Below are 25,285 nucleotides of genomic sequence, written 5' to 3'. Positions count from 1 at the left end.
GTTTTATTACATCAATAAAATAACTGCTAATTGAGGGATTACTGTGTGCTACGTTCTTGTCTAACTCCTTTACATGCAGCATGTAATTTAATCCTCACAACAACCCCAAGTGATGGGCACTATTATTTTCTCCATTTTATGGATGTAATTTGCCCAAAGGATCACAACCACTAAGTGGTAAAAGCAGGGGAGCAGCCCTAGTCCCTGGTTCCAAGCCCCCACATTTAACCACGATATGACATACAGCAGAGTTGACTGCCTCAGGCCACTTTGCTCTGGCCCTTCAGGTGGGGTGCTTTGTTCAGAGTCTGGTGAATATCCATAGTGGATGTTTTCTTCTAGATCTGGTCAGCACTGGTTGTCTTTCATCATAAGAGGAAGGTGACCCAGCTAGCCAGAGGCTCTGTGAGCACTAGTGGGCCAGACGCTTGTCAGGGACCACGGTGGGAGAGCTAGTCTTTCACTTGGAAATCTTCCATTATGTTGACACCTTTTCTACCTCTTCGGTGAAGTGCCAGTGTCTCCAGGAAAGACTCCTCCAATCTCCTGTCTGGGAAAACACCTGGCTGCTGACATCTGGGGGGCAGGGCAGAAGATAGGCCTGAGCGTCCTACTTGTCACTATCGAGAATTTCTCTTAATTCCTCTATTTTCAACCTCCACGACTCCCCTCTGTTGTACCTGGTGTCACTTATTTTACAGACTTTTCTATTAGTGCTATCTAACAGAAACACAATGCAAACCACATGTCAACAAGTAGAAACAAACATGAAATTAATTTTAATTATTTAACCCAATATATTCAAAATACTATTATTGCAACATGGAATCAATATAAAGAAGTATTCATGGGATGTTTTACATTCTTTTTTTGTACTAGGTCTTTCCTATTTGGTGTGTATTTTACACCTGCTGCACATCTTCCTTCAAAACAGCCACATGTGACTCATGGCTACTACACTGGACAGTGTTGGTCTAGAAAATCAACTCCTGCAGGGCACAGTGGCTCATGCCTGTAATCCCAGTATTTTGGGAGGCTGAGGGCAGGATTGCTAGAGCCCCGGAGTTCAAGACCAGCCTCGGCAACAGGGCGAGACCTCGTCTCTACAAAAAATTTAAAAATTAGCTGGGCATGGTGGTGCACACCTGTAGTGTCAGCTACTCAGGAGGCTGAGGTGGGAGGATCACTTGAGTCCAGGAGTTCGAGGTTGCAGTCAGCTGTGGTTTCACCACTGCACTCCATTTGGGCAACAGAGCAAGACTCTATCTCAAAAAAAAAAAAGAAATGAAACCCCACATCTTTTGGTAGCAGCAGGAGTCACCCAGTGATGGAAAGTGAAGAAGGGAATGCGGGTGCCAAGAGAGAATTCCACCAATCCCTATCCCATTCCCATGCCCATGCCTGATGCCTGCCACCCTTGGCACTCAGAGCCTTCAAGAACTGAGTCTTTCTGGGGGGCTGCTGGGCAAACTGCTCATTTCTTGTTGTTCTCACTCAAGCAGGCCCATGGTTGCAGCTGCTCTGCTATGCCAAGTCAGTTGTAACTCTCCTGTTGGCTGTTCTTTGGAAAGAAAAAAAGCTGTATAATATGTGAAACATTTCAAAGAATGTATGTAGCACATATGTAAGATTCATAAGCCTAATAAGAAAGCATAGCTGTGAGCGACCTCCCCACACCTGACTCAGGAACCCGAGCGTCATCTGTAGATGAACTTCCATTTTGCTTCTCCCAGTCTTCCCCTCTGTGTCCCCACCAGCAACGAGAATTTTGTGTATCATTGCACTTTTTTTCTTTTAGTTTACCACATGTGTATGTATCTATAAGTAATAAAATGATCTGTTTTGCTTCTCTACATTGTGCCATATGCCGTTTTTAGCAACTTGCTTTTAGATGACGTTCTGTTTTCAAGATTCATCCATGTTGCTGCATAAACCTAACACCTACTTACTGTTGCTGGTGTATAACATTCCATCATGTGAGCACAGACATGAGGGTTATTTCCAAGACCTGTATCAACGGCAAAAATTAAGATATCTGACAAAACCAAGTGTTGGAGAGGATGTGGATAGCTTGGAATTTTATCTGCTCCTTTACACTCACTCTAGAAAAACTGTACAAACAATTCTGCAAGAATTTTTCCAGAGTTTCCCTAAATAGAAATCCTGAATCACAGAAAATAAGAATGTTCAGCTTTGCAAGATAATGTCTCTATTCTAGAGTGGGTGTAAAGAAGCACATAAAATTTCCACACTATCCACATCCTCTCCAACATCTTAATTTTTGAAAGTCTAAGCATCTGTAAAGTGGTATATCTCACTGCATGTAGTCTTAGAATACTAACAAGGTTAAATGTCTTTTTCCATGTTGAATCACCATCTATGAAATGCTTTATAGGAGTTCTTTATATACACTGAATTAGAATCCTTATCCTTTACAGGCTGTAAGTGTTGCAAATATCTTCTCCCTACTCCGGCTTGTCTTTTCACAGTCTTTACTGGTGTTTTTTGTTTGTTTTGGGTTTTGTTTTGTTTTTTTTTTTTTTAGAGACAGGGTCTCACTCTGATGTCCAGTGGTGTAATCTCGGCTCACTGCAGCCTTGACCTTGGGGACTCAGGTGTTTCTTTCCACCTCAGCCTATTGAGGAGCTGGGACTACAAGTGTGTACCACCACAGCTGGCTAAATTTTTTCTTTTTATTTCATAGAGACAGGATTTCACCAAGTTGCCCTGGCTAGTCTGGAACTCTTGGGCTCTGGCAATCTGCCCACCTCGGCCTCCCAAAGTGCTGGGATTCCTGGCATAAGCACATGGCCTATTGATGTCTTGCAATAAACAAGAGACCTTAATTTTAATCTAGCAAATTCGGTCATTTTTATTTTAGAGTGAACATTTTCTGCGATTAGGAAAAACGTGGCCAGAGGCTGGGTGTGGTGGCTCACGCACCTGTAATCCCAACACTGTGGGAAGCCAAGGCAGGCAGATCACCTGAGATCAGGGGTTCGAGCCCAGTCCGGCCAACATGGCAAAACCCTGTTTCTACTAAAAATACAAAAATTAGACGAGCGTGGTGGCATGCCTGTAATCCCAGTTACTCGGGAGGCTGAGGCAGGAGAATCACTTGAACCCAGGGGGTGGAGGATGCAGTGAGCTGAGATCGCGCTACTACACTCTAGCCTGGGCAACAGAGCGAAATTCCATCTCCAGAAAATAAAAAAAAGAAAGAAAGAAAAAAGAAAAGAAAAAGGTGGCTGGGTGCAGTGGCTCATGCCCCTGTAATCCGAGCACTTTGGGAGGCTGAAGGAGGCAGACTGCTTAAACTCATGAGTTAGAGCCCAGCCTGAGCAACATGGCAAAACCCTGATTCTACGAAAAATGCAAAAATTAGCCAGGCATAGTGGTGCAGGCTTGTAGTCCTAGCTACTCGAGAGACTGAGGTAGGAGGATGGCTTGAGCCCAGGAGGCAGAGGTTGCAGTGATCCAAGAACGTGTCACTGCACTCCAGCCTGGGTGACAGAGCCAGATCTTGTCTCAAAAAAAAAAAAAAAAAAAAAGAAAAAAGAAAAAGGCATACTTCCCTATCAAGGTCTTAAAGATAGTCTCCTATAATTTACCCAAAACTGAATTTCCCGTATGTTGTGAGTTAGGGATCCAACTGCATCCTTCTCCGACTGTCACAGCACTATGTTTGAAGGGTCTGTCCTTTGCACAGCGATATGGAATTCCACCTCTGGAATTCAAACTTCTTAGGTCTGTTTCTGACAGCTTCTGTCTCACTGGCCAATTTGGATTTCCCTGAGCCAATTCTGAAGTAAGTCTTGATATGGGCAAGGCAAGTGCTCCCTCCTTATTCTTCTTCACAATGACCTCTCAATACTAGGACTTAATTCTCCTCAACATTTTAGAATCAACTTATCACATTTCACATAAAACTCAAGGAGGTTTTGGCCGGGCGCGGTGGCTCAAGCCTGTAATCCCAGCACTTTGGGAGGCCGAGATGGGTGGATCACGAGGTCAGGAGATCGAGACCATCCTGGCGATCACAGTGAAACCCCGTCTCTACTAAAAAATACAAAAAACTAGCCGGGTGAGATGGCGGGCGCCTGTAGTCCCAGCTACTCGGGAGGCTGAGGCAGGAGAATGGCGTAAACCCCGGAGGCGGAGCTTGCAGTGAGCTGAGATCCGGCCACTGCACTCCAGCCCGGGCGACAGAGCGAGACTCCGTCTCAAAAAACAAACAAACAAACAAACAAAAAAACTCAAGGAGGTTTAAAGAGGCACTGAATCCACAGAACAATATGAGTTTTGAAAATATTCAGTCTTCCTAGGCAAGAACATTCTGCCTCTATTTATTTATTTATTTATTTTTTTGAGACGGAGTCTCGCTGAGCCGCCCAGGCGGAAGTGCAGTGGTGCGATCTCGGCTCACTGCAAGCTCCACCTCCCGGGTTCACACCATTCTCCTGCCTCAGCCTCCCAAGTAGCTGGGACTACAGGCGCCTGCCGCCACGCCAGGCTAATTTTTTGTATTTTTAGTAGAGACGGGGTTTCACCGTGTTAGCCAGGATGGTCTCAATCTCCTGACCTCGTGATCCATCCGCTTTGGCCTCCCAAAGTTCTGGGATTATTTGTCTTCTTTAATGTCTCTTAATAAAATTGCAAATTTTTCTCCCTCAAAAATTTTACACATCTTTTGTTAATCGTTTATATCAAAGACGGTTCTATTGGGAAAACAGAAACCATGCTAAGGCATTTCAAACTCAAAGGGTTTAATATAGAAAATAGGTGCTTTCAAAACAACTGGCAAAGCTATATAGTGTGAGCAAAAGTAAAGTGGGCTAACTCTTCCATCTAATTCCTACAGTCATCGTCAAGAGTCAGGCAGCTACCACTGCCATCTATAGGTTAGGAAACTGCAAAAATCTGCTGCCAATAATGCAGCTGCTCTGCAGCCCTGAGACAGCTGGCCAGTGGGGGAAGGCAGAAGCCACTGCAAAAAGTCACCACAAAATCTAAGCCCAGGCACATCCCCCCACATACACTATGGCCTGAGGAAGAAAGGTTCCACCTCCCTTCCACTTGCCACATTTCCCAAGACACATGTGATAGAGCAAATGACACACAGAAGCCTGCCGCCAGAGGGTTGAGTGCTACTGCTCCAGTATTCCAGCCTCTGAAACCCAGGGACAAGCCCAGAAGGGAGCAGGAAGGTACTGAATGCCCAGGTTGTACCTAACATGCCATTTCCCTCTTTTCAAAAACATGCAGAAATTACTGATCTACTGTTACATCTCTCCCCTTTTTTCATCCCCTTTGGTTTTACATTTTTTATATTCCTTTTTAGTAGGCTTTTAGCAGGGCAATGAAGTAACCTCACATGGTAACTCCAGAAGTCCTGAAGTCTGCGCTCAAAAGCAACCTGACTGAGCATGGCCAGGGCTTCCCAAAGGGTTACTAAAACTCTCCTCATACAAAGGAAGGTCACAGCTTTTGAGCAAATGTGGTTATTAGCTAACTCTCTACTCCCCCCACCAACATAGAGTTTCCTTTTTTTGCAGGGGGAGGAGGTTGGGGGAAGGGAGAGTGTCAATGAAGACCTGACTCTATATCCATGATTTTTTTAAAATTTCTTTTAAAATAAACTAGAAAAAAAATCACAAGATGTTAGCAGTTATTAATTCAGGGAAGAAAATATGTATTACATTTTCTTTGTACATTTTAATGACTTAATTTGCTCAGAATCTCAACTTTAAGAACAATTAGAAATCAATCTGCTTGGCCGGGCACAGTGACTCATGCCTGTAATCCCAGCACTTTGGGAGGCCAAGGCGGGCGGATCACGAGGTCAGGAGATCGAGACCATCCTGGCTAGCACGGCGAAACCCCATCTCTACTAAAAATACAAAAAAAAAAAAAGCCAAGTGTGATAGCAGGTGCCTGTAATCCCAGCTACTCGGGAGGCTGAGGCAGGAGAATGGCATGAACCCGGGAGGCGGAGCTTGTAGTAAGCCAAGATCGCAACACTGTACTCCAGCCTAGGCGACAGAGTGAGACTCCGTCTCAAAAAAAAAAAAAAAAAATCAATCTGCTCACCCTCCAGACTGTGACACAGCACTATACAAGGACAATCATAGGACCATGAGTCAAGGGGAAACAGAGTGAGCCTTGCCAGGGCAGTGGCCTCCTCAGCCCACCTGGAACACTCCTAGGCCCTACCGGGTCTCAACGGGCTTGCACACACGGGTCCTCATTGTCATGCCTTCACTGCTCAGTCCTGGTGCAGGCCACCACTCATAACTCTCGGCTTCTATGAGAGATTTTATTTTTCTGTCTAGGGAAAACATATAGCAACCAATGTAACTTCAAGCCAATACTCAAGTGCAAAGCTGATGCCTCCTCCATGCCAGGCTATGTGGTCAAAAAGGGAAATCAAACCTTGCCTTCAACAAGTCTTCAGAGTGTGGAAAAATGAACAAGGCGGCAACTATGAGAGTGGATACTATTATGTTCAGTGTGCGTACCAGGACAGTTATTACAAACAACCACAAAAGCAAAGCCAAATGGCACTTGGAGAACAGCAAATAAGCTCTGCTTCCATTTGAAAGTGAATCAAGAATCATCTGGTTCTCTCTTCAGGAATTCTCCAAGAGGCTGGATATAAGGTCTCACTCTATGAGTCAGACAAGGGGAGGCTCCCACTCATAACCACATGGTCGTCCCCAGGCTGACCAACCAGGGAACCCAGCAGCCAAAGGAGCCCAAGCACTGGGAAGCCCACTGGGAATCCACTTTCTCTGGGTTTTGACCCTAAAGACCCACCAGAGAGGCTCCCAGTCAAAGGGCTGTCCCAGAGGCTCCTGACGGGCCAACACCATCCAAACCCCCAATTGGAAAGGCAAACACCTCCACTGGAGACATGCATAATCTGATGAAGGGATGATCAGGAGAGGCCCCCTCTAAACAGCATTCTTTTCTTTTTTTTTTTTTTTTTGAGACGGAGTCTTTGCTCTGTCACCCAGGCTGGAGTGCAGTGGCACCATCTCGGCCTACTGCAAGCTCCGCCTCCTGGGCTCATGCCATTCTCCTGCCTCAGCCTCCCGAGTAGCTGGGACTACAGGCGCCCGCTACCACACCTGGCTGATTTTTTGTATTTTTAGTAGAGACGGGGTTTCACCATGTTAGCCAGGATGGTCTCGATCTCCTGACCTCGTGATCCGCCCGCCTCGGCCTCCCAAAGTGCTGGGATTACAGGCTTGAGCCACCGCGCCCAAGCAGATTGATTTCTTTGTTCTTTTTTTTTTTTTTTTTTTTTTTTTTTGAACAGAATCTCACTCTGTCGCCCAGGCTGGAGTGCAGTGGCATGATCTCAGCTCACTGCAACCTCCACCTCCCGGGTTCAAGTGATTCTCCTTCAAGTTCAAATGTCACCTAATGCCCTACCTAATACCCTGGTTGGAATGAATTGGTTTTCCTTCAGTACTAAGCCTACAGGAATTATGGCACACCGTTCATGTCCTAGGCCAAGTCCCACTAAGGAAGGAGAAAGGTCTCTGCCCTCTGGGAGCTCATAGTCTGGATGGAAGAATCAAGCCTGGGCACCAGGCATGGTGAGAATTACCAATGGTTCTGATGCTGTGAGAGAGGGACGAGTGGGGGACTGGAAGAAGCCAATCTATAAAAGGAGGGACCACAGACATTCTCCCACTGTGGTAGCATCTGAGCTACAGCCTGAAGGACAGCAGGGCTTGTCTATGCAGAAACAGAACAAGGGAATTCCAGGAAAACATAAAGGAAGCACGCATCTAGCAGATTATTAATGGGGGTGGGTACAGGAAACAACAGCCCAGCTGAGCCACTGAAGGGGAAGTAGTGATAAATCAGGCTGGCAAAGCAGTTTGTGAAGGAGTTTGCATGCCTGACCAAAGCATTTAGGCCTGTGATTCTCAAGCTGGTGTAAGACACACTTTCCCCTTAGTGGCTTTATCAGCACCACCTACTCTTAAAAACAAATTCGTGGATACATGTATATGTATGTCTCACACATTCACACACACATGCATAAATACTCACTACACCTCCCACCCAACACAAGTTGAGAACAACGGATCCAGTGAACATTGTTACTCATGGGGTACCCTGTATTCCTTGAGGGTGCTGGGGCTAAAGAACCTGGTTCTCTGATTTAGCCTTTTTGTGGCCTTTACATACATCTTTAGGAGGCTACATATGGCCAGGAGAGAACCCACAAGTGCAAAGTTCCAGGTGAATAAGTGAGCAGGAGGGGAGGGCGTGCCAAGGTCAGTCTAAAAGAGCACACTCGGGATCAAGAGGCAGCCACATCCAGAGCCAGGATGGGGATAAGGTCAGAGGCAGCCAGGGTGCCACCCCTCAGGAGGGGTTCACACTCAAGACCATGCAAGTCCAGGGAGTGCAGCGCCTCCTTAAGTGTGGCCTCCTGGGCATCTCACAGGCCTCCCCACAGTCCTGCCATCTTGTAAGTTCTGGGATCTGCCTAGGTTGGGCACCTATTTTTTAAAAAGATAGAAAGAGAGAGAGAGAGGAAGGGGTCGGCTCAAACTAACTTTCCAATATGTTAAGACAGCACACACCTCCACCCCTCACAAGAGGCACAGTCACCCAGCTACAACAAAGAGACAAGGTGGTGTGTACCCGGCCTACGCAACATACTCACCTGGACAGTTGGCTTCGTCACTCTCATCCTCGCAAGTTGCCCAGCCGTCACACTGCCAGGGGAGGGGGATACACTGGATGGTGCCGCTGCGACAGGCAAACTGCCCAGGGTTGCACCGCAGCTCTGTGGAACCAAAGGATGAGAGGCCATTGAGGAAGTGGCAGTAGGTCAGCAAACCACAGCCCACGGGCCAGATCAATCTCTTCCCATTTGTTTATTTTATGAATGTATTTATTTATTTATTTTTGAGACACAGTCTCACTCTGTCACCCAGGCTGGCGTGCCAGTGGTGCGATCTCAGCTCACTGCAACCTTCACCTTCCGGATTCAAGCAATTCTCGTCCCTCAGCCTCCTGAGTAGCTGGAACTACAAGCATGTGCCACCATGCCTAGCTAATTTTTATATTTTTAGTAGAGACGGGGTTTTGCAATGTTGGCCAGGCTGGTCTTGAACTCCTGCCCTCAAGTGATCTGCCTGCTTCGGCCTCCCAAAGTGCCAGGATTACAGGCACGTACCGCTGTGCCCGGCCCCCGTCTGTTTTTAAAATCAAGTTTTATCAGAACACAGCCACAAATATGTATTGTCTATGGCTGCTTTCAAGCTACAGCAGCAGAGCTGAGCAGCTGCAGGAGAGACTATATGGCCTGCAAAGCTGAAAACATTGAATGCCTGGCCCTTTACGAACCTATTACCTAGAGATAAAAACTGTAACACTTAAGATGAAAAATACACTGCAGAACATTAACAGGTTAGATTTTGTGGTAGCAAAGATTAGTGACGTGAAGACATAACAATCAAAACATTCTGAACTAAGGCCGGGCGCGGTGGCTCAAGCCTGTAATCCCAGCACTTTGGGACGCCGAGGTGGGCGGATCACGAGGTCAGGAGATCAAGACCATCCTGGCGAACACGGTGAAACCCCGTCTCTACTAAAAATACAAAAAAATTAGCCGGGTGTGGTGGCGGGCGCCTGTAGTCCCAGCTTCTAGGGAGGCTGAGGCAGGAGAATGGCTTGAACCCGGGAGGCGGTGGAACTTGCAGTGAGCCAGGATCGCGCCACTGCACTCCAGCCTGGGCGACAGAGCGAGACTCTGTCTCAAAAAAAAAAAAAAAGAAACATTCTGAACTAAAACACAGAATGAAAAAATACCAGAAAAAAAAGTGCAAATCATCAGTAAGCTGTGGAACAACCTCACACACCGTAATACATGGGGGAACACACAAAACATCTGAAGAAACAATGGGGAAAGTTTCCCGGATGGATGAAAACTATAAACCCACAAATCCAAGTAGCTCAATGAACTGCAAGCATCAGAAATACAAAGAATACAACTCCAAGTCACATTGGAATTGAATTGCTTAAAATCAGTGATAAAATCTTTTTTTTTTTTTTTTTTTGAGATGGAGTCTCACTTTGTCGCCCAGGCTGGAGTGCGGTGGCGCGATCTCGGCTCACTGCAAGCTCCGCCTCCCGGGTTCACGCCATTCTCCTGCCTCAGCCTCCCAGTAGCTGGGACTACAGGCGCCCACCACCAGGCCCGGCTAATTTTTTGTATTTTTAGTAGAGACGGGGTTTCACCGTGTTAGCCAGGATGGTCTCGATCTCCTGACCTCGTGATCCGCCCTCCTCGGCCTCCCAAAGTGCTGGGATTACAGGCGTGAGCCACCGCGCCCGGCCAAATCAGTGATAAAATCTTAAAAGCAGGCAGAAAAAGAAGACATGCACAGAAACACAAAGATCAAGATGACAGCAGATTTCTTATTAGAAACAACACAGCCTAGAAGACAGTAAGGTAACATGTTAAAGTTCTGAAAGAAAAACCTGTTGGCCTACAATCATTTAAAGCAAAAACACAGATACTACATTGTGGGGTTTATAACATACACAGAAGAAAAATGTTGACAATAATAGCACCAAAGCTGGGAAGAGAGAAACAGAAGCACACTGTTTTAAGGCTCTCATACTACAGGTAAAGTGGTCCATCACTTGAAGGTACTCTGTGATAAGTTAATGATGAACCCCAACAAAATAACGCAAGAGTTGTAGCAAGCAAGCCAACATAGAAGAGAACAAAAAATAATCCAAAAGAAGAAAAAAAAAAAGGAGACAGATGGTACAAATGAAAACAAATGGTAATATAGTAGATTTTAATTAAACTTGCCTAATCAATAAGCATACGGAATGATCTAAACACTCCAACTGAAAGGCAGAATGTGTACATAGGGAAAAAAGCAAGAAACAACTACATATTACCTAAAAGAAACTCACTTTATATAGGCATATATAAGAGAAAATAAAACAATAAAAAATGATACACCATAACACTAATCAAAGGATAGCTGGAAGGGCGGGTACAGTGGCTCACTCCTGTAATCCCCATAATCCCCGCATTTTGGGAGGCTGATGCAGAGAGATCACTTGAGCCTAGGAGTTCGAGACCAGCCTGAGCAACATGGCGAAACGCCATCTCTCCAAAAATACAAAAAATTAGCTGGGTATTGGGACAAACACCTGTAGCCCCAGCTACTCGAGAGGCTGAGGTGGGAGGATCACCTGAACCGGGAGAGTTGAGGCTGCAGTAAGCTATAATTGTGCCACTGCACTATAGCCTGGGCAACGGGAATGAGACCCTGTCTCAAAAAAAGGATAGCTGGAGTGTATTAATATCACACAAAGTAGACTTCAGTGCAAATACTACCAGGAATAAAGAAGGTCATTTAATAATGATAAGGAATTGATTCAAAAGGACATAATCCTAAATGTTTATGTATCTATTAAAATTTACAAGGCCAGGCGCAGTGGCTCAAGCCTGTAATCCCAGCACTTTGGGAGGCCAAGACGGGCAGATCACAAGGTCAGGAGATCGAGACCATCCTGGTTAACACGGTGAAACCCCGTCTCTACTAAAAATACAAAAAAAAACCAGCCGGGCTAGGTGGCGGGCGCCTGTAGTCCCAGCTACTCAGGAGGCTGAGGCAGGAGAATGGCGTGAACCCGGAAGGCGGAGCTTGCAGTGAGCTGAGATCCGGCCACTGTACTCCAGCCTGGGCGGCAGAGAGAGACTCCGTCTCCAAAAAAAAAAAAAAAAAATGTACGAAAGAAACTTCAAAATTCATGAAACAAAAACTACTGTAACTGCTAATAGACTAATCCACAATTAAAGTCAGAGATTTTAATAACCCTCTAGATAGAACAAGCAGATAGAAAACCAGCAAGGGCTGGGCATGGTGGCTCATGCCTGTAATCCCAGCATCTTGGGAGGCTGAGGCAGGTGGATCACTTGAGGTCAGGAGTTCGAGACCAGCCTGGCCAACATGGTGAATGGTCAGGAGTTCGAGACCAGCCAGGCCAACATGGTGAATACTAAAATACAAAAATTAGCTGGGTGTGGCGATGCACACCTGTAATCCCAGCAACTTGGGAGGCCGAGGCAGGAGAATCACTTGAACCTGGAAAAAAAAAAGAAAAGAAAAGAAATCACAAAAGAAGAGCAAATGAAACCTAGCAGTAAGAAATAATAAAGATGAGAGTAGATATTACTGAAATTGAAAACAGAAAAATAATGAAGAAAAACAAAAGTTGTTTTTATGAGATCAGTAATATTAATAAACCTCTAGACAGTCTGATCAGCAAAAAAAATAAAGAATACAAAATACCAGGCCAAGCGTGGTGGCTCATGCCTGTAATCCAAACACTTTGGGAGGTTGAGGTGGGCAAATCATGTGAGGTCAGGAGTTCGAGACCAGCCTGTCCAACATGGCGAAACCCCGTCTACTAAAAATACAAAAATCAGCCAGGTGTGGTGGCGCATGCCTGTGGTCCCAGCTACTCAGGAGGCTAAGGCAGGAGAATCGCTTGAACCTGGGAGGTGGAGGTTACAGTGAGCCAAGATTACACAACTGCACTGCAGCCTGGGCGACAGAACAAGACTTCGTCTCAAAAAAAACTACTATCAGAAGAGAGGTGTCATCACTATGGATTCCAGAGAAATTAAAAAGGCTAACAGAGGAGGGGTGAATAATAAGGTAATAGTATGAACAACTTTATGTCAATAAATCTGACAATTTGGATGAAATACACAAATTATTTGAAAGATGAAATGCAAAGTTCACTCTAAGATAAATAAACAATCTGAACAGCCCTAAAAGGAATTGAATTTTTAGTTAAAAATCTTCAAAGGAAACTCCAGGCACAAATAGTTTCAATGGAAAATTCCTCCAAATATTTAAGGAAGAATCGATGTCAATTCTATACAAACTCTACCATAAGTTCAGATATTTAAAAATTACCATTAGCAATAGTATCAAAAACAAGAAATACTTAGGTATAAATCTAACAAAAGATGTGAAGTCCTGCACACTGAAAATTTTTCAACATTGCTGAGAAAAAAACATTTTTTAAAGACCTAAACCTTTAGGGAGACATACAGTGTTCATGGACTAGTAGATTCAAAACGATTAATATCAATTCTACGCAAATTGACCTACAGATTCAATTTAACCCCAATCAATATTTCAGCAGGACTTTTTGTAGAAACTGAGTGACTCTAAAATTCATACAGAAAGACAAAAGACTTAGAATACTCCAAACAACTTTGAACTGAAAGAACAAACTTGGAGGCCTCTACAAAGGAACAATAATCAAGACAGTGTGACACAAGCATAAAAACAGACATCAAGATCAAGAGAATAGAACAGAGTGCAGAAACAAATCCACACATATGTGACCAACTAATTTATGACAAAGTGCAAAGGCAGTTCCCTGGAGAAAGAACAGTCCTTTCAACAGAATGGTACTTGGAAAACTAGGAAGAAAAATGAAGAGCAGGAGGAGGAAAGAAAGGAAGAAGGAAGGAGTTCATCTACAAAATGAAGTTTAAAAAAGGAGGAGGAAGAGGAGGAAGAAAGAAGAGAAGGAGGAGGAGGAAGAAAGAGGAACAAAGAACAACTACTTTGATCCATTCCCCGCACGGCATAAAAAATTCAGAATAGCCAGGTGAGGTGGCTCACGCCTGTAATCCCAGCACTTTCGGGTGGGCCTGACGTGGGTGGGTCACCTAAGGTCGGGAGCTCAAGACCAGTCTGACCAACATGGTGAAACCCTGTCTCTACTAAAAATACAAAATTAGCCGGGCGTGGTGGTGCACGTCTGTAATCCCAGCTACTAGGGAGGCTGAGGCAGAAGAATTGCTTGAACCCAGGAGGCGGAGGTTGTGGTAAGCCAAGACAGTGCCATTGCACTCCAGCCTGGGCAACAAGAGTGAAACTCCACCAAAAAAAAAAATCAAAATAGATCATAGGCCTACAGGTGAAGCCTAAAACTATAAAACTCAGAGAAGAAAATACAAGAAGAAAATCTTCGCACCCTTGGTTTAGGCAAATACCTTTAATATATCTACCACAAATACAATCTATAAAAGAAAAAGCTGACAAATTGGACTTCATCAAAATTGAGAACTTTTGTTTTTTTTCCAAGAACTTTTGTTTTTCAAAAGACATGTTAAGATAATGCAAAGACAAACCACACACAGAGAGAAAACATTTGCAAATCACGGATCTGATAAAGGGCTTGCTTGTATCCAGAATATATAAAGCATTCTCAAATTTCAGTAAGAAAACCACCCAATTTTTCAAATGGGCATGGGCCAAGTGCGGTGGCTTATACCTGTAATCCCTGCACTTTAGGAGGCAAAGGTGGGAGCAACACTTGAGCCCAGGAGTTCAAAACCAACATAACAAGACCTCATCTCTACGTTATTAAAAAAAAAAAAAAAAAATTAGCTGGGCTTGGTGACACATGCCTGTAATCCCAGCTACTCAGGAGGCTGAGGCAAGAGGATTGCTTAAGCCTAAGTGAGGCAAGAGGATTGCCTAAGCCTAAGAGCTGGAGGCTGTGCTGAAATAGGATTGCAATGCTGCCCTCCAGCTTAGGCAACAGCAAGACACCCCCAACTCCAGAAAAAAATAAATAAAATAGGCAAAATATCTTAATGGTCACTTAACCAAACAAGACGTACAGACGGCTAGCAAGCACATGAAAAGATGCTCAACATCTGTAGTCATTAAGGAAATGCAAATTAAAGCATGAAGAGGTGGGGCACAGCAGCCCACGCCTGTAATCCCAACACTTTGGGGGGCTGAGGTGGGTGGATCACGTGAGGTCAAGAGTTCGAGACCAGCCTGGTCAACAAGATGAAACCCCGTCTCTACTAAAAATACAAAAATTACATGGGTGTGGTGGCAGGCGCCTGTAATCCCAGTTATTCAGGAAGCTGAGGCAGAATTGCTTGAACCCAGGAGATAGAGGTTGCAGTGAGCCAAGATTGCACCACTACACTCCAGTCTGGGTGACAGAACGAGACTCCGTCTCAAAAAAAAAAAAAAAAAAAAAAAAAACCATGAAGAGAAACCACTTACTAAAATGGTTAAAATGAAAAAGAATGACCATACCAAGTGGTGGCAAGTGTGTGAAGCAACTGGAACTCTCCCAGTGAAAATGTAAAATGGTACAACTTTTTTGCAAAACAAGTTGACAGTTTCTTTAAAAACTGAATATATACCTACCATATAACCTGACCATTCCATTCCTAAGTATTTAACCAAGAGAAATGAAAGCAAATGTCCATACAAAGACTTGTTCATAGTACTTTTATTTGTAACATCCAAAAGCTGGAAACAAACAGTGTCTATCAAGAAGCAAATCGGTAAGTCGTGTACAGCCATACAATGGACTACTACTCAGCAATAAAAAGGAATAAGCTATTAACACATTGCGCAGCACGGATGAATCTCAAAATAATTATGTTGAGTGAAGAAGCCAGCATGTACTCAAAAGAATACCTATTGTATGACAATATTTATATAAAAATCTAAAAAATGCACTTGCAGCTGTCATGACAGAAAGGGACAGGGGTGGGAGGGATTACAAAGGAGCACGAGAAAACATTTGGGGTGACAATATGCTGTGTTCATTACCTTGACTGTGGTGACGGTTTCACAGGTTTATACATACATGAAAACTCAAATTTGGCCGGGCGCAGAGGCTCATGCCTGTAATCCCAGCACTTCGGGAGGCTGAGGCAGGTGGATCACCTGAGGTCAGGAGTTCGAGACCAGCCTGACCAACATGGAAAAACCCCATCTCTACTAAAAATACAAAATTAGCCAGGCATGGTGGTGCATGCCTGCAATCCCAGCTATTTGGGAGGCTGAGGCAGGAGAATCGCTTGAACCTGGGAGGCGGAGGTTGCAGTGAGTCGAAATCATGCCGTTGCTCTCCAGCCTAGGCAACAAGAGCAAAACTCTGTCTCAAAAAACAAAAAACTTGGTCAGGCACAGTGGCTCACGCCTGTAATCCCAACACTTTGGGAGGCCGAGACAGGCAAATCCCGAAGTCAGGAGATCGAGACCATCCTCGCTGACATGGTGAAACCCATCTCTACTAAAAATACAAACAATTAGCTGGGCGTGGTGGTGGGCGCCTTAGTCCCAGCTACTCAGGAGGCTGAGGCAGGAGAATGCCAGCAACCGAGATGGAGCTTGCATTGAGCCGAGATGGAGGTGGAGCTTGCAGTGAGCTGACATCGCGCCACTGCCCTTCAGCCTGGGCGACAAAGCAAGACTCCGTCTCAAAGAAGAAAAAAAAAACACTCAAATTTTACACTTTATGTATAATTTATTATAAGTCAATTATACCTCAATAAGGCTGTTTAAAAAAAATAGTAACTATCATGAAACAGATTTCTGTTTAAATAAACAGGAAACAATCTTGAGGTCAAAAGATACTGACCCCAAGGCTAAAAATCCAGGCACCCTGTGTTCTAGGACTAGATATGCCTGGAACTGAAGAACTAAATTGAATCATGGCCCATCTAACATGCTTGCTCCTCTAGAAAAGACAGCCTTGGCCTACCAGATCTCACCTCCGCCATCCATACAGGAGTTAGGTCCTTTTCGTAATTATAAACCCAGGGCTTGCCCCATGACTGGTACTGAAGAACTATCTGATGAGTGAATCAGCAATTGGCACAAGCTCTTCTGGCCTTTAGGCCAGGTCTGTCTCCCTCAGCCACAACTAACCATTAGATCAAGAATCTGGAACCCTCCATTCTTCCTCAACATATTCTAGGTCTTCAGTTTTATGGTAAAAATTTCTAATTTCTTACTATTTTGCGATAAAAATGGAACATGAATGGAACTGGAGGACATTATGTTAAGTGAAATAAGCCAGGCACAGAAAGACAAACTTCACGTTCTCATTCATGTGTGGGAGCTGAAAAAAAGTTAAACTCATGGAGCTAGAGTGGAATGGTGGTTACCAGAGGCTGGGAAAGGCAGAGGTGAGAAAGAGAGCTTGGTTAATAGGTACAAAAACATAGCTAAATAAGGAATAAGGTCTAGTATGACTATAGTTAATAATAGTTTATTCCATACTTCAAAATAAAAAGAGTAGAATCAGAATGTTCCTAACACAAGAAAAGTGATAAATGCTTGAGGTGACAGATACCCCAATGACCATAATTTGATCATTACACATTGTATGATTGTATCAAAATATTATATATACCCCATACATGTAACTACTGTGCCACAAAGTTTAAAACAAAATTTTTTAAAGACTAATGCAGAAGAAAGAAAAAAAAAACCCTCTAATTTCCCAAACTATATTGAGAAAGAGTTCATTAACTGAATAGAAATTTAGCAACAGAACATTCTTTTTTATTTTTTATTTTTTTATTTTTTTTTTTGAGACAGAGTCTGGCTCTGTCACCCAGGCTGGAGTGCAGTGGCGCGATCTCGGCTCACTGCAAGCTCCGCCTCCCGGGTTTACGCCATTCTCCTGCCTCAGCCTCCCGAGTAGCTGGGACTACAGGCGCCCGCCACCTCGCCCGGCTAGTTTTTTGTATTTTTTAGTAGAGACGGGGTTTCACCGTGTTAGCCAGGATGGTCTCGATCTCCTGACCTTGTGATCCGCCCGTCTCGGCCTCCCAAAGTGCTGGGATTACAGGCTTGAGCCACCGCGCCCGGCCTCTTTTTTATTTTTTAGAGATGGACTCTCACTATGCTGCCCAGGCCAGAGTACAGTGGTGGCTATTCACAGGCACAATCACGGTGCCTCAAAGTCAAATGACTCTCCCACCTTAGACGACAGGCCTGAGCTACTCCGCCCAGCAGAACATTTTAACAGTGTCCATTCCGTTAAAAAAAAAAAAACAAAACAAAAAACTATGGTTTTGTTCAAAGTAAATTCATAGCTCACATGAATTTACTCCAAATCTACGCCCTAACACATCATACCCTAGGCCTAGAAAAACTTCAATGCACTACCTTAAATTATTTTTGAAATAGTTGAGTAAGAAGTAATAAGTAACAACCCTGTGGGTTTTCTTTCTCCATACCCATATCTCCTCCAAAAGCAAATGTCCTGGTGTCAGCCAAGTCTTCTCTGGCAAACAAGGCCCCTTCCTCTACGCACCACAGCCACCTTGCCTTGCCTTGCCTTGGCCGCTTCTAAGTAGTACTTGTCACTCCTGGCTTCCTATATATTGGTATACAGTAAACCTATATATACATATATTGATATGTAAGTGAAGCAGGCAGGTGCAGTGGCTCACGCCTGTAATCCCAGCACTTTGGGAAGCTGAAGCAGGTGGATCATGAGGTCAGGAGTTCAAGACCAGCCAGGCCAAGATGGTGAAACCCCATCTCTACTAAAAACACAAAAATTAGCCAGGTGTGGTGCGGGTGCCTGTAATCCCAGCTACTCTGGAGGCTGAGGCAGAGAACTGCTTGAATCCAGGAGGTGGAGGTTGCAGTAAGCTGAGATTGCACCACTGCACTCTAGCCTGGGCAACAAGTAGTTTCCTGAGGGCACAGGTCATGTCTGCACTATTCACTCCTGTGTTCCCAGAGCATAGCAGACCACACTTAGTGTCCATAACTCAAACACACTCAAAGAATACTTCTTCTCTCCACTCTCTAATCTATGCATGTCTGGGAAAGGCTCCTAAGGCCCAAACAGCCTTCCTCTTTGAGAAGTGCCCATTTGGCCACTTCATGAGTGCCACCTGCCCTGCCCCAGGCTGGGCCAACGAGAAGAGTCTGTAAGGTGATGGGAGTGGGAAAGTCCACGCTAGCCAGACTGAGACAGTCACTTGAAGTTCTGTGCACCCTGAGGCAGAAAGAGGAAAGGGGTAAGACCAGAAGGGCTGAGAAAGGGGACAACACCCTTCACAGTCCCATGACCCCAAGGATGGCTGTGCTTCCTCCCTGGGCTCAGGGAAAAGTTCCTCCTACAGCTACTCCTTACAACCAGACGGCTCTGGCTAAAATAGCCCCCATACCAACTTTCTGTTCTTTTCTTTCTCCAAATACTTTTAAAAAATAGTTATCAAAAGAGGAAAAATCAAAAGAGCTATCAGCAGAATGACTGTCTTACTACATCCTGAACACAGCTGGGCTCCCCACTGCTGGGTCTTAGTCCATGGTACCCCCTCTCCCCAGGTCTCAAGACACACCAGGAACCCCTCCCTAAACTCCCCTTAGTCTGCCTCCTTGGCCTAGCCCTGTTTTCCCAAGCAGCTCTTCTCTGTTCTTTTCTTCACACCTTGAGTAGGGTCAGCACACTTTTCCCTCAAGGGCCAGATAAGTATTTCCAGCATCGCAGGTCACCCTCTCTCGCCACAGCTGCTCAACCCTGCTGCTGTGGAGCTAAAGGAGCCGCAGATAATATGGGAATGCTTGGGCATAGCCATGTCCAATAAAGCATTAGCAAAAAACAAAAAAAAAAAGGGGGCCAGTTGCAGGTGTAGTTTGCCAAACCCTGTTCTGGAGTATACAGATAAGGACATTTTACATACATGTAAATGTTTTGTTTTTTTGAGACAGGGTCTCACTCTGTCACCCAGGCTGGAGTGCAGTGGCATGATCACAGATCACTGCAGCACAGACATCCTGGGCTCCAGTGATCCTCTTGCCCCAGACTCCCGAGTAGCTGGGACTACAGGCACATACCGCCATACCAAGCTAATTTTTTTTTTTTTTTTTTTAGTAAAGACAAGGTCTTGCTATGTTGCCCAGGCTGGTCTCGAACTCCTGAGCTCAAGCAATCCTCTCACTTCACACTCTCAAAGTTTTGGGATTACAGGCATGAGCCACTGTGTCTGGCCAAGAGACACATCTTTATTGCTGCCCCATACTCCATATCACCAACATCCCACACATGAAGGCATTCACTAAATGCCTGATAAACTGCACAGCTCAAAATCTTCCCATATTCTGCTAGCAGACAACAAAGTGTCAAAAGTTCTCCAATAGGGAAGGTTTTCTCCCTTCTTGATCCACCTGTCAAGCCAGGTCTATTCTGGAAGCAACTGAAGATGTGGATCACTCATTAACATTGGCACGTACTCTGTGCCAGGCAGTTCTCCAGGTGACAGGGCTGTGGTAATGAACAAAGCAAGTCAACTCCAGGACATGACAGAGCTTGCATCCAGCACAGCATGCCAGATGGTAACTCCGACAGGTCAAACTGGCATTGCTTTAGCTGGACGTCAACACTGCGTTTCCACGGCTATGCATGGTGACTCATGCCTGTTACCCCAACACTTTGGGAGGCCAAGGCAGGTGGATCACTTGAGCCCAGGAGTTCGAGACCAGCGTGGGCAACATGGTGAAATCCCAGCTCTACTAAAAATACAAAACATAAGCCAGGTATGGTGGTGTGCAGGCCTGTAGTCCCAGCTACTCAGGAGGCTGAGGCGGGAGAATCACCTCAGCCTGAGAAGCCAAGACTGCAGTGAGCCATGATAGCTCCACTGCACTCCAGCCTGTCTCAAAAAAACAAAACACCACCACCAACAAATAACTGCCTGTCGTTTCTCAATATCCTCCACAGTCTCTCTGTAAAGCATTAAGTGCAATTTCCGCGACATATAGAGTTGCTTAAAAACAGTCACCCTTGGCCGGGCGTGGTGGCTCACACCTGTAAGCCCAGCACTTTGGGAGGCTGAGGCAGGTGGATCACGAGGTCAGGAGTTCAAGAACAGCCTGGCCAAGATGGTGAAACTTCGACTCTACTAAAAATACAAAAAAATTAGCTGGGCGTGATGGCACACGCCTGTAATCCCAGCTACTCTGGAGGCTGAGGCAGAGAATTTCTTAAACCCAGGAGGCGGAGGTTGCAGTGAGCCGAGATTGCACCACTGCACTCCAGCCTGGGTGACAGAGCAAGATTCCATCTTAAAAAAAAAAAAATTCACCCTTGGCTAGGTATAGTGGCTCATGCCTATAATCCCAGCACTTTAGGAGGCCAAGGTAGGAGGATCACTTAAGGTTAGGAGTTAGGAGTTCGAGACCAGCCTGGACAAGGCAAAACCCTGTTCCTACTAAAGTACAAACATTAGCTGGGTGTGGCGGCACACATCTGTAATCCCAGCTACTCAGAAGGCTGAGACACAAGAATCGCTTGAACCGGGGAGGCGAGGTTGCAGTGAGCCAAGATCACGTTACTGCACTCCAGCCTGTGCAACAGAGCAAGACTCTGTGTCAAAAAAAAAAAAAAAAAAAAGGTCACCCCTTTCCACTAATGGCTTTATGAGGTCCTGTCCCAGGCCTTCTGGTGATGACTGTCACCTTGCTGTAGCATGGCAGAGGCAGGCCAGCTCCTCTTAGCCAATGGATTGTTGACACTTTATGAAACGATCCATGCCCACAACATGCCAGCCGCAGTACCAAAATAAGAACGGCCCCATCCTGGCTGACATGGTGAAACCCTGTCTCTACTAAAAATACAAAAAAATTAGCCGGGGCGTGGTAGCCTGTGCTTGTAGTCCCAGCTACTCAGGAGGCTGAGGCAGGAGAATCGCTTGAACCCGGGAGGCAGAGGTTGCAGTGAGCCAAGATTGTGCCACTGCACTCCAGCCTGGGCAACAGAGCGAGACTCCGTTTTTAAAAACAAAAACAAAAACCTGCCACATCAGCAGTTCCTAGACTTCTTCATTCTAAGATACCTTAATACACTTAAAATTATTGAAGACCCCAAAGAGCTTTTATTTATGTGGGTTATATCTGTCAATATTTACTGTATCAGAAATTAAAACTGAGAAATTTGGCCAGACACAGTGGCTCACGTCTGCAATCCCAGCACTTTGGGAGGCCAAGGTGGTCAGAACATTTGAGGTCAGGAGTTCAAGACCAGCCTGGCCAACATGATGAAACCCTGTATCTACCAAAAAATATAAAACTCAGCCGGGCATGGTGGCACGCTCCTGCAGTCCCAGCTACTCCAGAGGCTGAAGTGGGAGAATCACTTGAACCTGGGAGGTGGATGGAGGTTGCAGTGAGCCAAGATTGCGCCACTGTATACTCCAGCCTGGGCGTCTGAGCGAAACCCTGTCTCAAAAAAAACACTTGAGAATTTTTTTAAATACAAGAATCCCAAGCCCCTGCTCAAAGGTTTTAACCTTTTATTAGAATTATCAAATGCTCATGATTCCACTCATAAGCATGTACTCAAGAGAATTAAAAGCAGACTCAAACAGATGCTGGCACACCACTGTTCCCAACAGCATTATTCACACCAGCCAAGAGGCAGAGACAACCCAAGTGGCCAGAACAGATGAGAGGATAAATAAATGCGGTATATCCATACAAAAGAGTATTATTCTGCCATAAAAAAAGCAGGCATGTAGTACCCCATGGGCAACCAAGTAATGGTGTACTGTGTCGCTTCAAAAGTGAATGTGGGGCCCGGCACGGTGGCTCACACCTGTCATCCCAGCACTTTGGGAGGCTGAGTTGGGCGGATCACCTGAGGTCAAGAGTTCAAGACCACCCTGGCCAACATGGTGAAACTCTGTCTCTACCAAAAATACAAAAATTAGCCAGGTGTAGTGACACATACCTGTAGTCCCAACTACTTGGGAGGCTGAGGCATGAGAATCACTTGAACCAGGGAGGTGGAGGTTGCAGTGAGCCGAGGTTGTGCCACTGCACTCCAGCCTGGGCAACAAGAGCAAAACTCTGTTTTTAAAAAAAAAAAAAAACAAAAAGTGAATGTGGGCCAAGCACGGTGGCTCACCACACTTGTCTGTAATCCTAGAACTTTGGGAGGCCGAGGCAAGTGGATTACTTGAGGCCAGGAGCTCAAGGTCAGCCTAGCCAACATAGTGAAACCTCATCTCTACTAGAAATACAAACATTAGCCAGGCATGGTGGCACACACCTGTAATCCCAGCTACTCGGGAGGCTGAGGCACAAGAATTGTTTGAACCTGGGAAGCAGAAGTTGCAGTGAGCCGAGATCGCATCACTACACTCCAGCCTGGGTGAAAGAGTGAGACAAAAAATAAAACACAAAAGTGAATGTGATCATCCATCAGCCATAAAAAGGAAGAAAATTCTGACACATGCTACAACATGAATGAACCTGGACAACATTATGCTAAGTGAAAGAAGACAGACACAAAAAAGGCAAATAATATATGATTTCACTCATAAGAGGTACCTAGAGTAGTCAATTTCTTTTTTTTTTTTTTTTTTGAGACGGAGTCTGGCTCTGTCGCCCAGGCTGGAGTGCAGTGGCCGGATCTCAGCTCACTGCAAGCTCCGCCTCCTGGGTTTACGCCATTCTCCTGCCTCAGTCTCCTGAGTAGCTGGGACTACAGGCGCCCGCCACCTCGCCCGGCTAGTTTTTGGTATTTTTTAGTAGAGACGGGGTTTCACCGTGTTAGCTAGGATGGTCTTGATCTCCTGACCTCGTGATCCGCCCGTCTCAGCCTCCCAAAGTGCTGGGATTACAGGTTTGAGCCACCGCGCCCGGCCGAGTAGTCAATTTTGTAAGGATGGAAAGTAGAATGGCAGTTGCCAGGGACTAGGGGTGAGAAAAATAGGGAGTATTGTCTAATGGGTATAGAGTTTCTGTTTGGAACAACAAAAAAGTTCTGGAAGTGGGTAATGGTGCTCGTTGCATAACATTCTGAATGTTCTTAGCGCCACTGAAATAACTGTATACTTAAAAATGGTTAAAATGGGGCTGGGCATGGTGGCTCATTCCTGTAATCCCAGAACTTTGGGAGGCTAAGACAGAAAGATTGCTTGAAGCCAGGAGTTTGAGACCACTCTGGACAACATAGTGAGACTTCATCTCCACAAAAAAATAGAAAAATCTGCCAGACATAGTGGCATGCACCTATGGTCCTAGCTACTCAGGAGGCTGAGATGGAAGGATCGCTCGAACCCAGGAGGTCAGGGCTGCGGTGAGTTATGATTTGATTGCACCACTGCACTCTAGCCTTGGCAACACAGTGAGACCCTGTCTCTGGAAAAAAAAAAAAAAAAAAAGATAAAATGGTAAATTTTGTTATATATATTTTACCGCAATTTAAAAAAGAAATGAAATACTGACACATGCTATAACATGGATGAACTACGAAAACATAATGCTAAGAGAAAGAAGCCAGACACAAAGGACAACATATTGCATGATTCCATTAGTACGAAATGTCTAGAATGGGCATATCTATACAGACAGAAATTGCCAAAGGCTGTGGGCAGGGGAACTGGGGAGTTACTGTTTAAAAAGTATCAAGTTACTGTTTGGGATTAAAAAAAAGTTCTGGAAATGGGTAGTGGTGCTGGCTGCACAACATTCTGAATGTTCTTAAAGCCACTGAATTGTGTACTTAAAAAGTGGTAAATTGTATGTGTATCTTACCACAATAAAATTTTTTTTTTTTTTAAAACAGAGGCCAGGTGTGGTGGCTCATGCCTATAATCCCCGCACTTTGAGAAGCCAAGTAGGAGGATCACCTGAGTCCAAGATTTCAAGACCAGCGTGGGCAACATAACCAGACCCTGACTCTACAAATAAAATAAAATAAAATAAAAATTAGCCAGTTGTGGTGGTGTCTGTCTGTAGTAATACCTACTCAGGAGGCTGAGGCGAGAGGATCTCTTGAACCCAGGAGTTCAAGGTTACAGTGAGCTGCGACCTGGCCACTGCAGTCACGCCTGGGCACCAGAGTGAGGCACCGTTCTTAAAAAAGAGACAGAGAGCGAGCGAGCAAGAAAGAGAATCCCAAGCATACATCCCATTAGCTGTCAGAGCAATGATGTCATCACACATCAAACAGTCTCTGGAAATGCTACTTTATGCTTGTGAGAATGAGAGAAAGAGGCAAATGACACCTTGGTATTATTATGAAAACAGTTTTGACCTCACGGAGCCCCTAAAAGGGTCAGGGAACCCCCCCAGAGACCCCTGGGCACACTTAGAGAGCTACTGCTTTGGGTTATGCAAAGCTTGGGAATTAGTGGATTCATGCCCTGCAGAAACCCACGTGTCTCTGCAATACAGATTCTTTCTCTAGATTCAATTTCTTCTTTGTCAGCAAGTCTTAGCCTTGTTTTAAATTATGTAAACTGAGCTGTCTCAAATTACTGTGTGAAATTTAGTATGCTGCATAAATTGTTTAGAATTGATTTCTCCTCAACATGTGCCCACAAAGAACAAGAGGGAGACAGAGTACCAGCAGAAGTACACATGTCCACAGCTACATCACTAAGAAAATCAAAACACTCCCAGCAAAGAAATGC

General features: G+C 45.0%; 1 protein-coding gene across 3 annotated transcripts in view; it reads right to left on the bottom strand.

Moving 5' to 3' along the window:
• Window positions 1-25,285, bottom strand: part of DGCR2 (DiGeorge syndrome critical region gene 2) — an 83,365-nt gene that overhangs the window by 39,636 nt on the left and 18,444 nt on the right. For all 3 annotated transcript variants that reach the window (XM_050746154.1, XM_050746155.1, XM_050746156.1), the window contains exon 2: window positions 8,690-8,812. In XM_050746154.1, the coding sequence (XP_050602111.1) occupies window positions 8,690-8,812 (123 nt within the window). The remainder of the gene's footprint in view (window positions 1-8,689; window positions 8,813-25,285) is intronic.

This window comes from Macaca thibetana, chromosome 10 (assembly GCF_024542745.1).
Source record: "Macaca thibetana thibetana isolate TM-01 chromosome 10, ASM2454274v1, whole genome shotgun sequence".
Classification (NCBI taxonomy): Eukaryota; Metazoa; Chordata; class Mammalia; order Primates; family Cercopithecidae; genus Macaca; species Macaca thibetana.
This window is presented reverse-complemented; position numbering and strand designations above follow the sequence as displayed.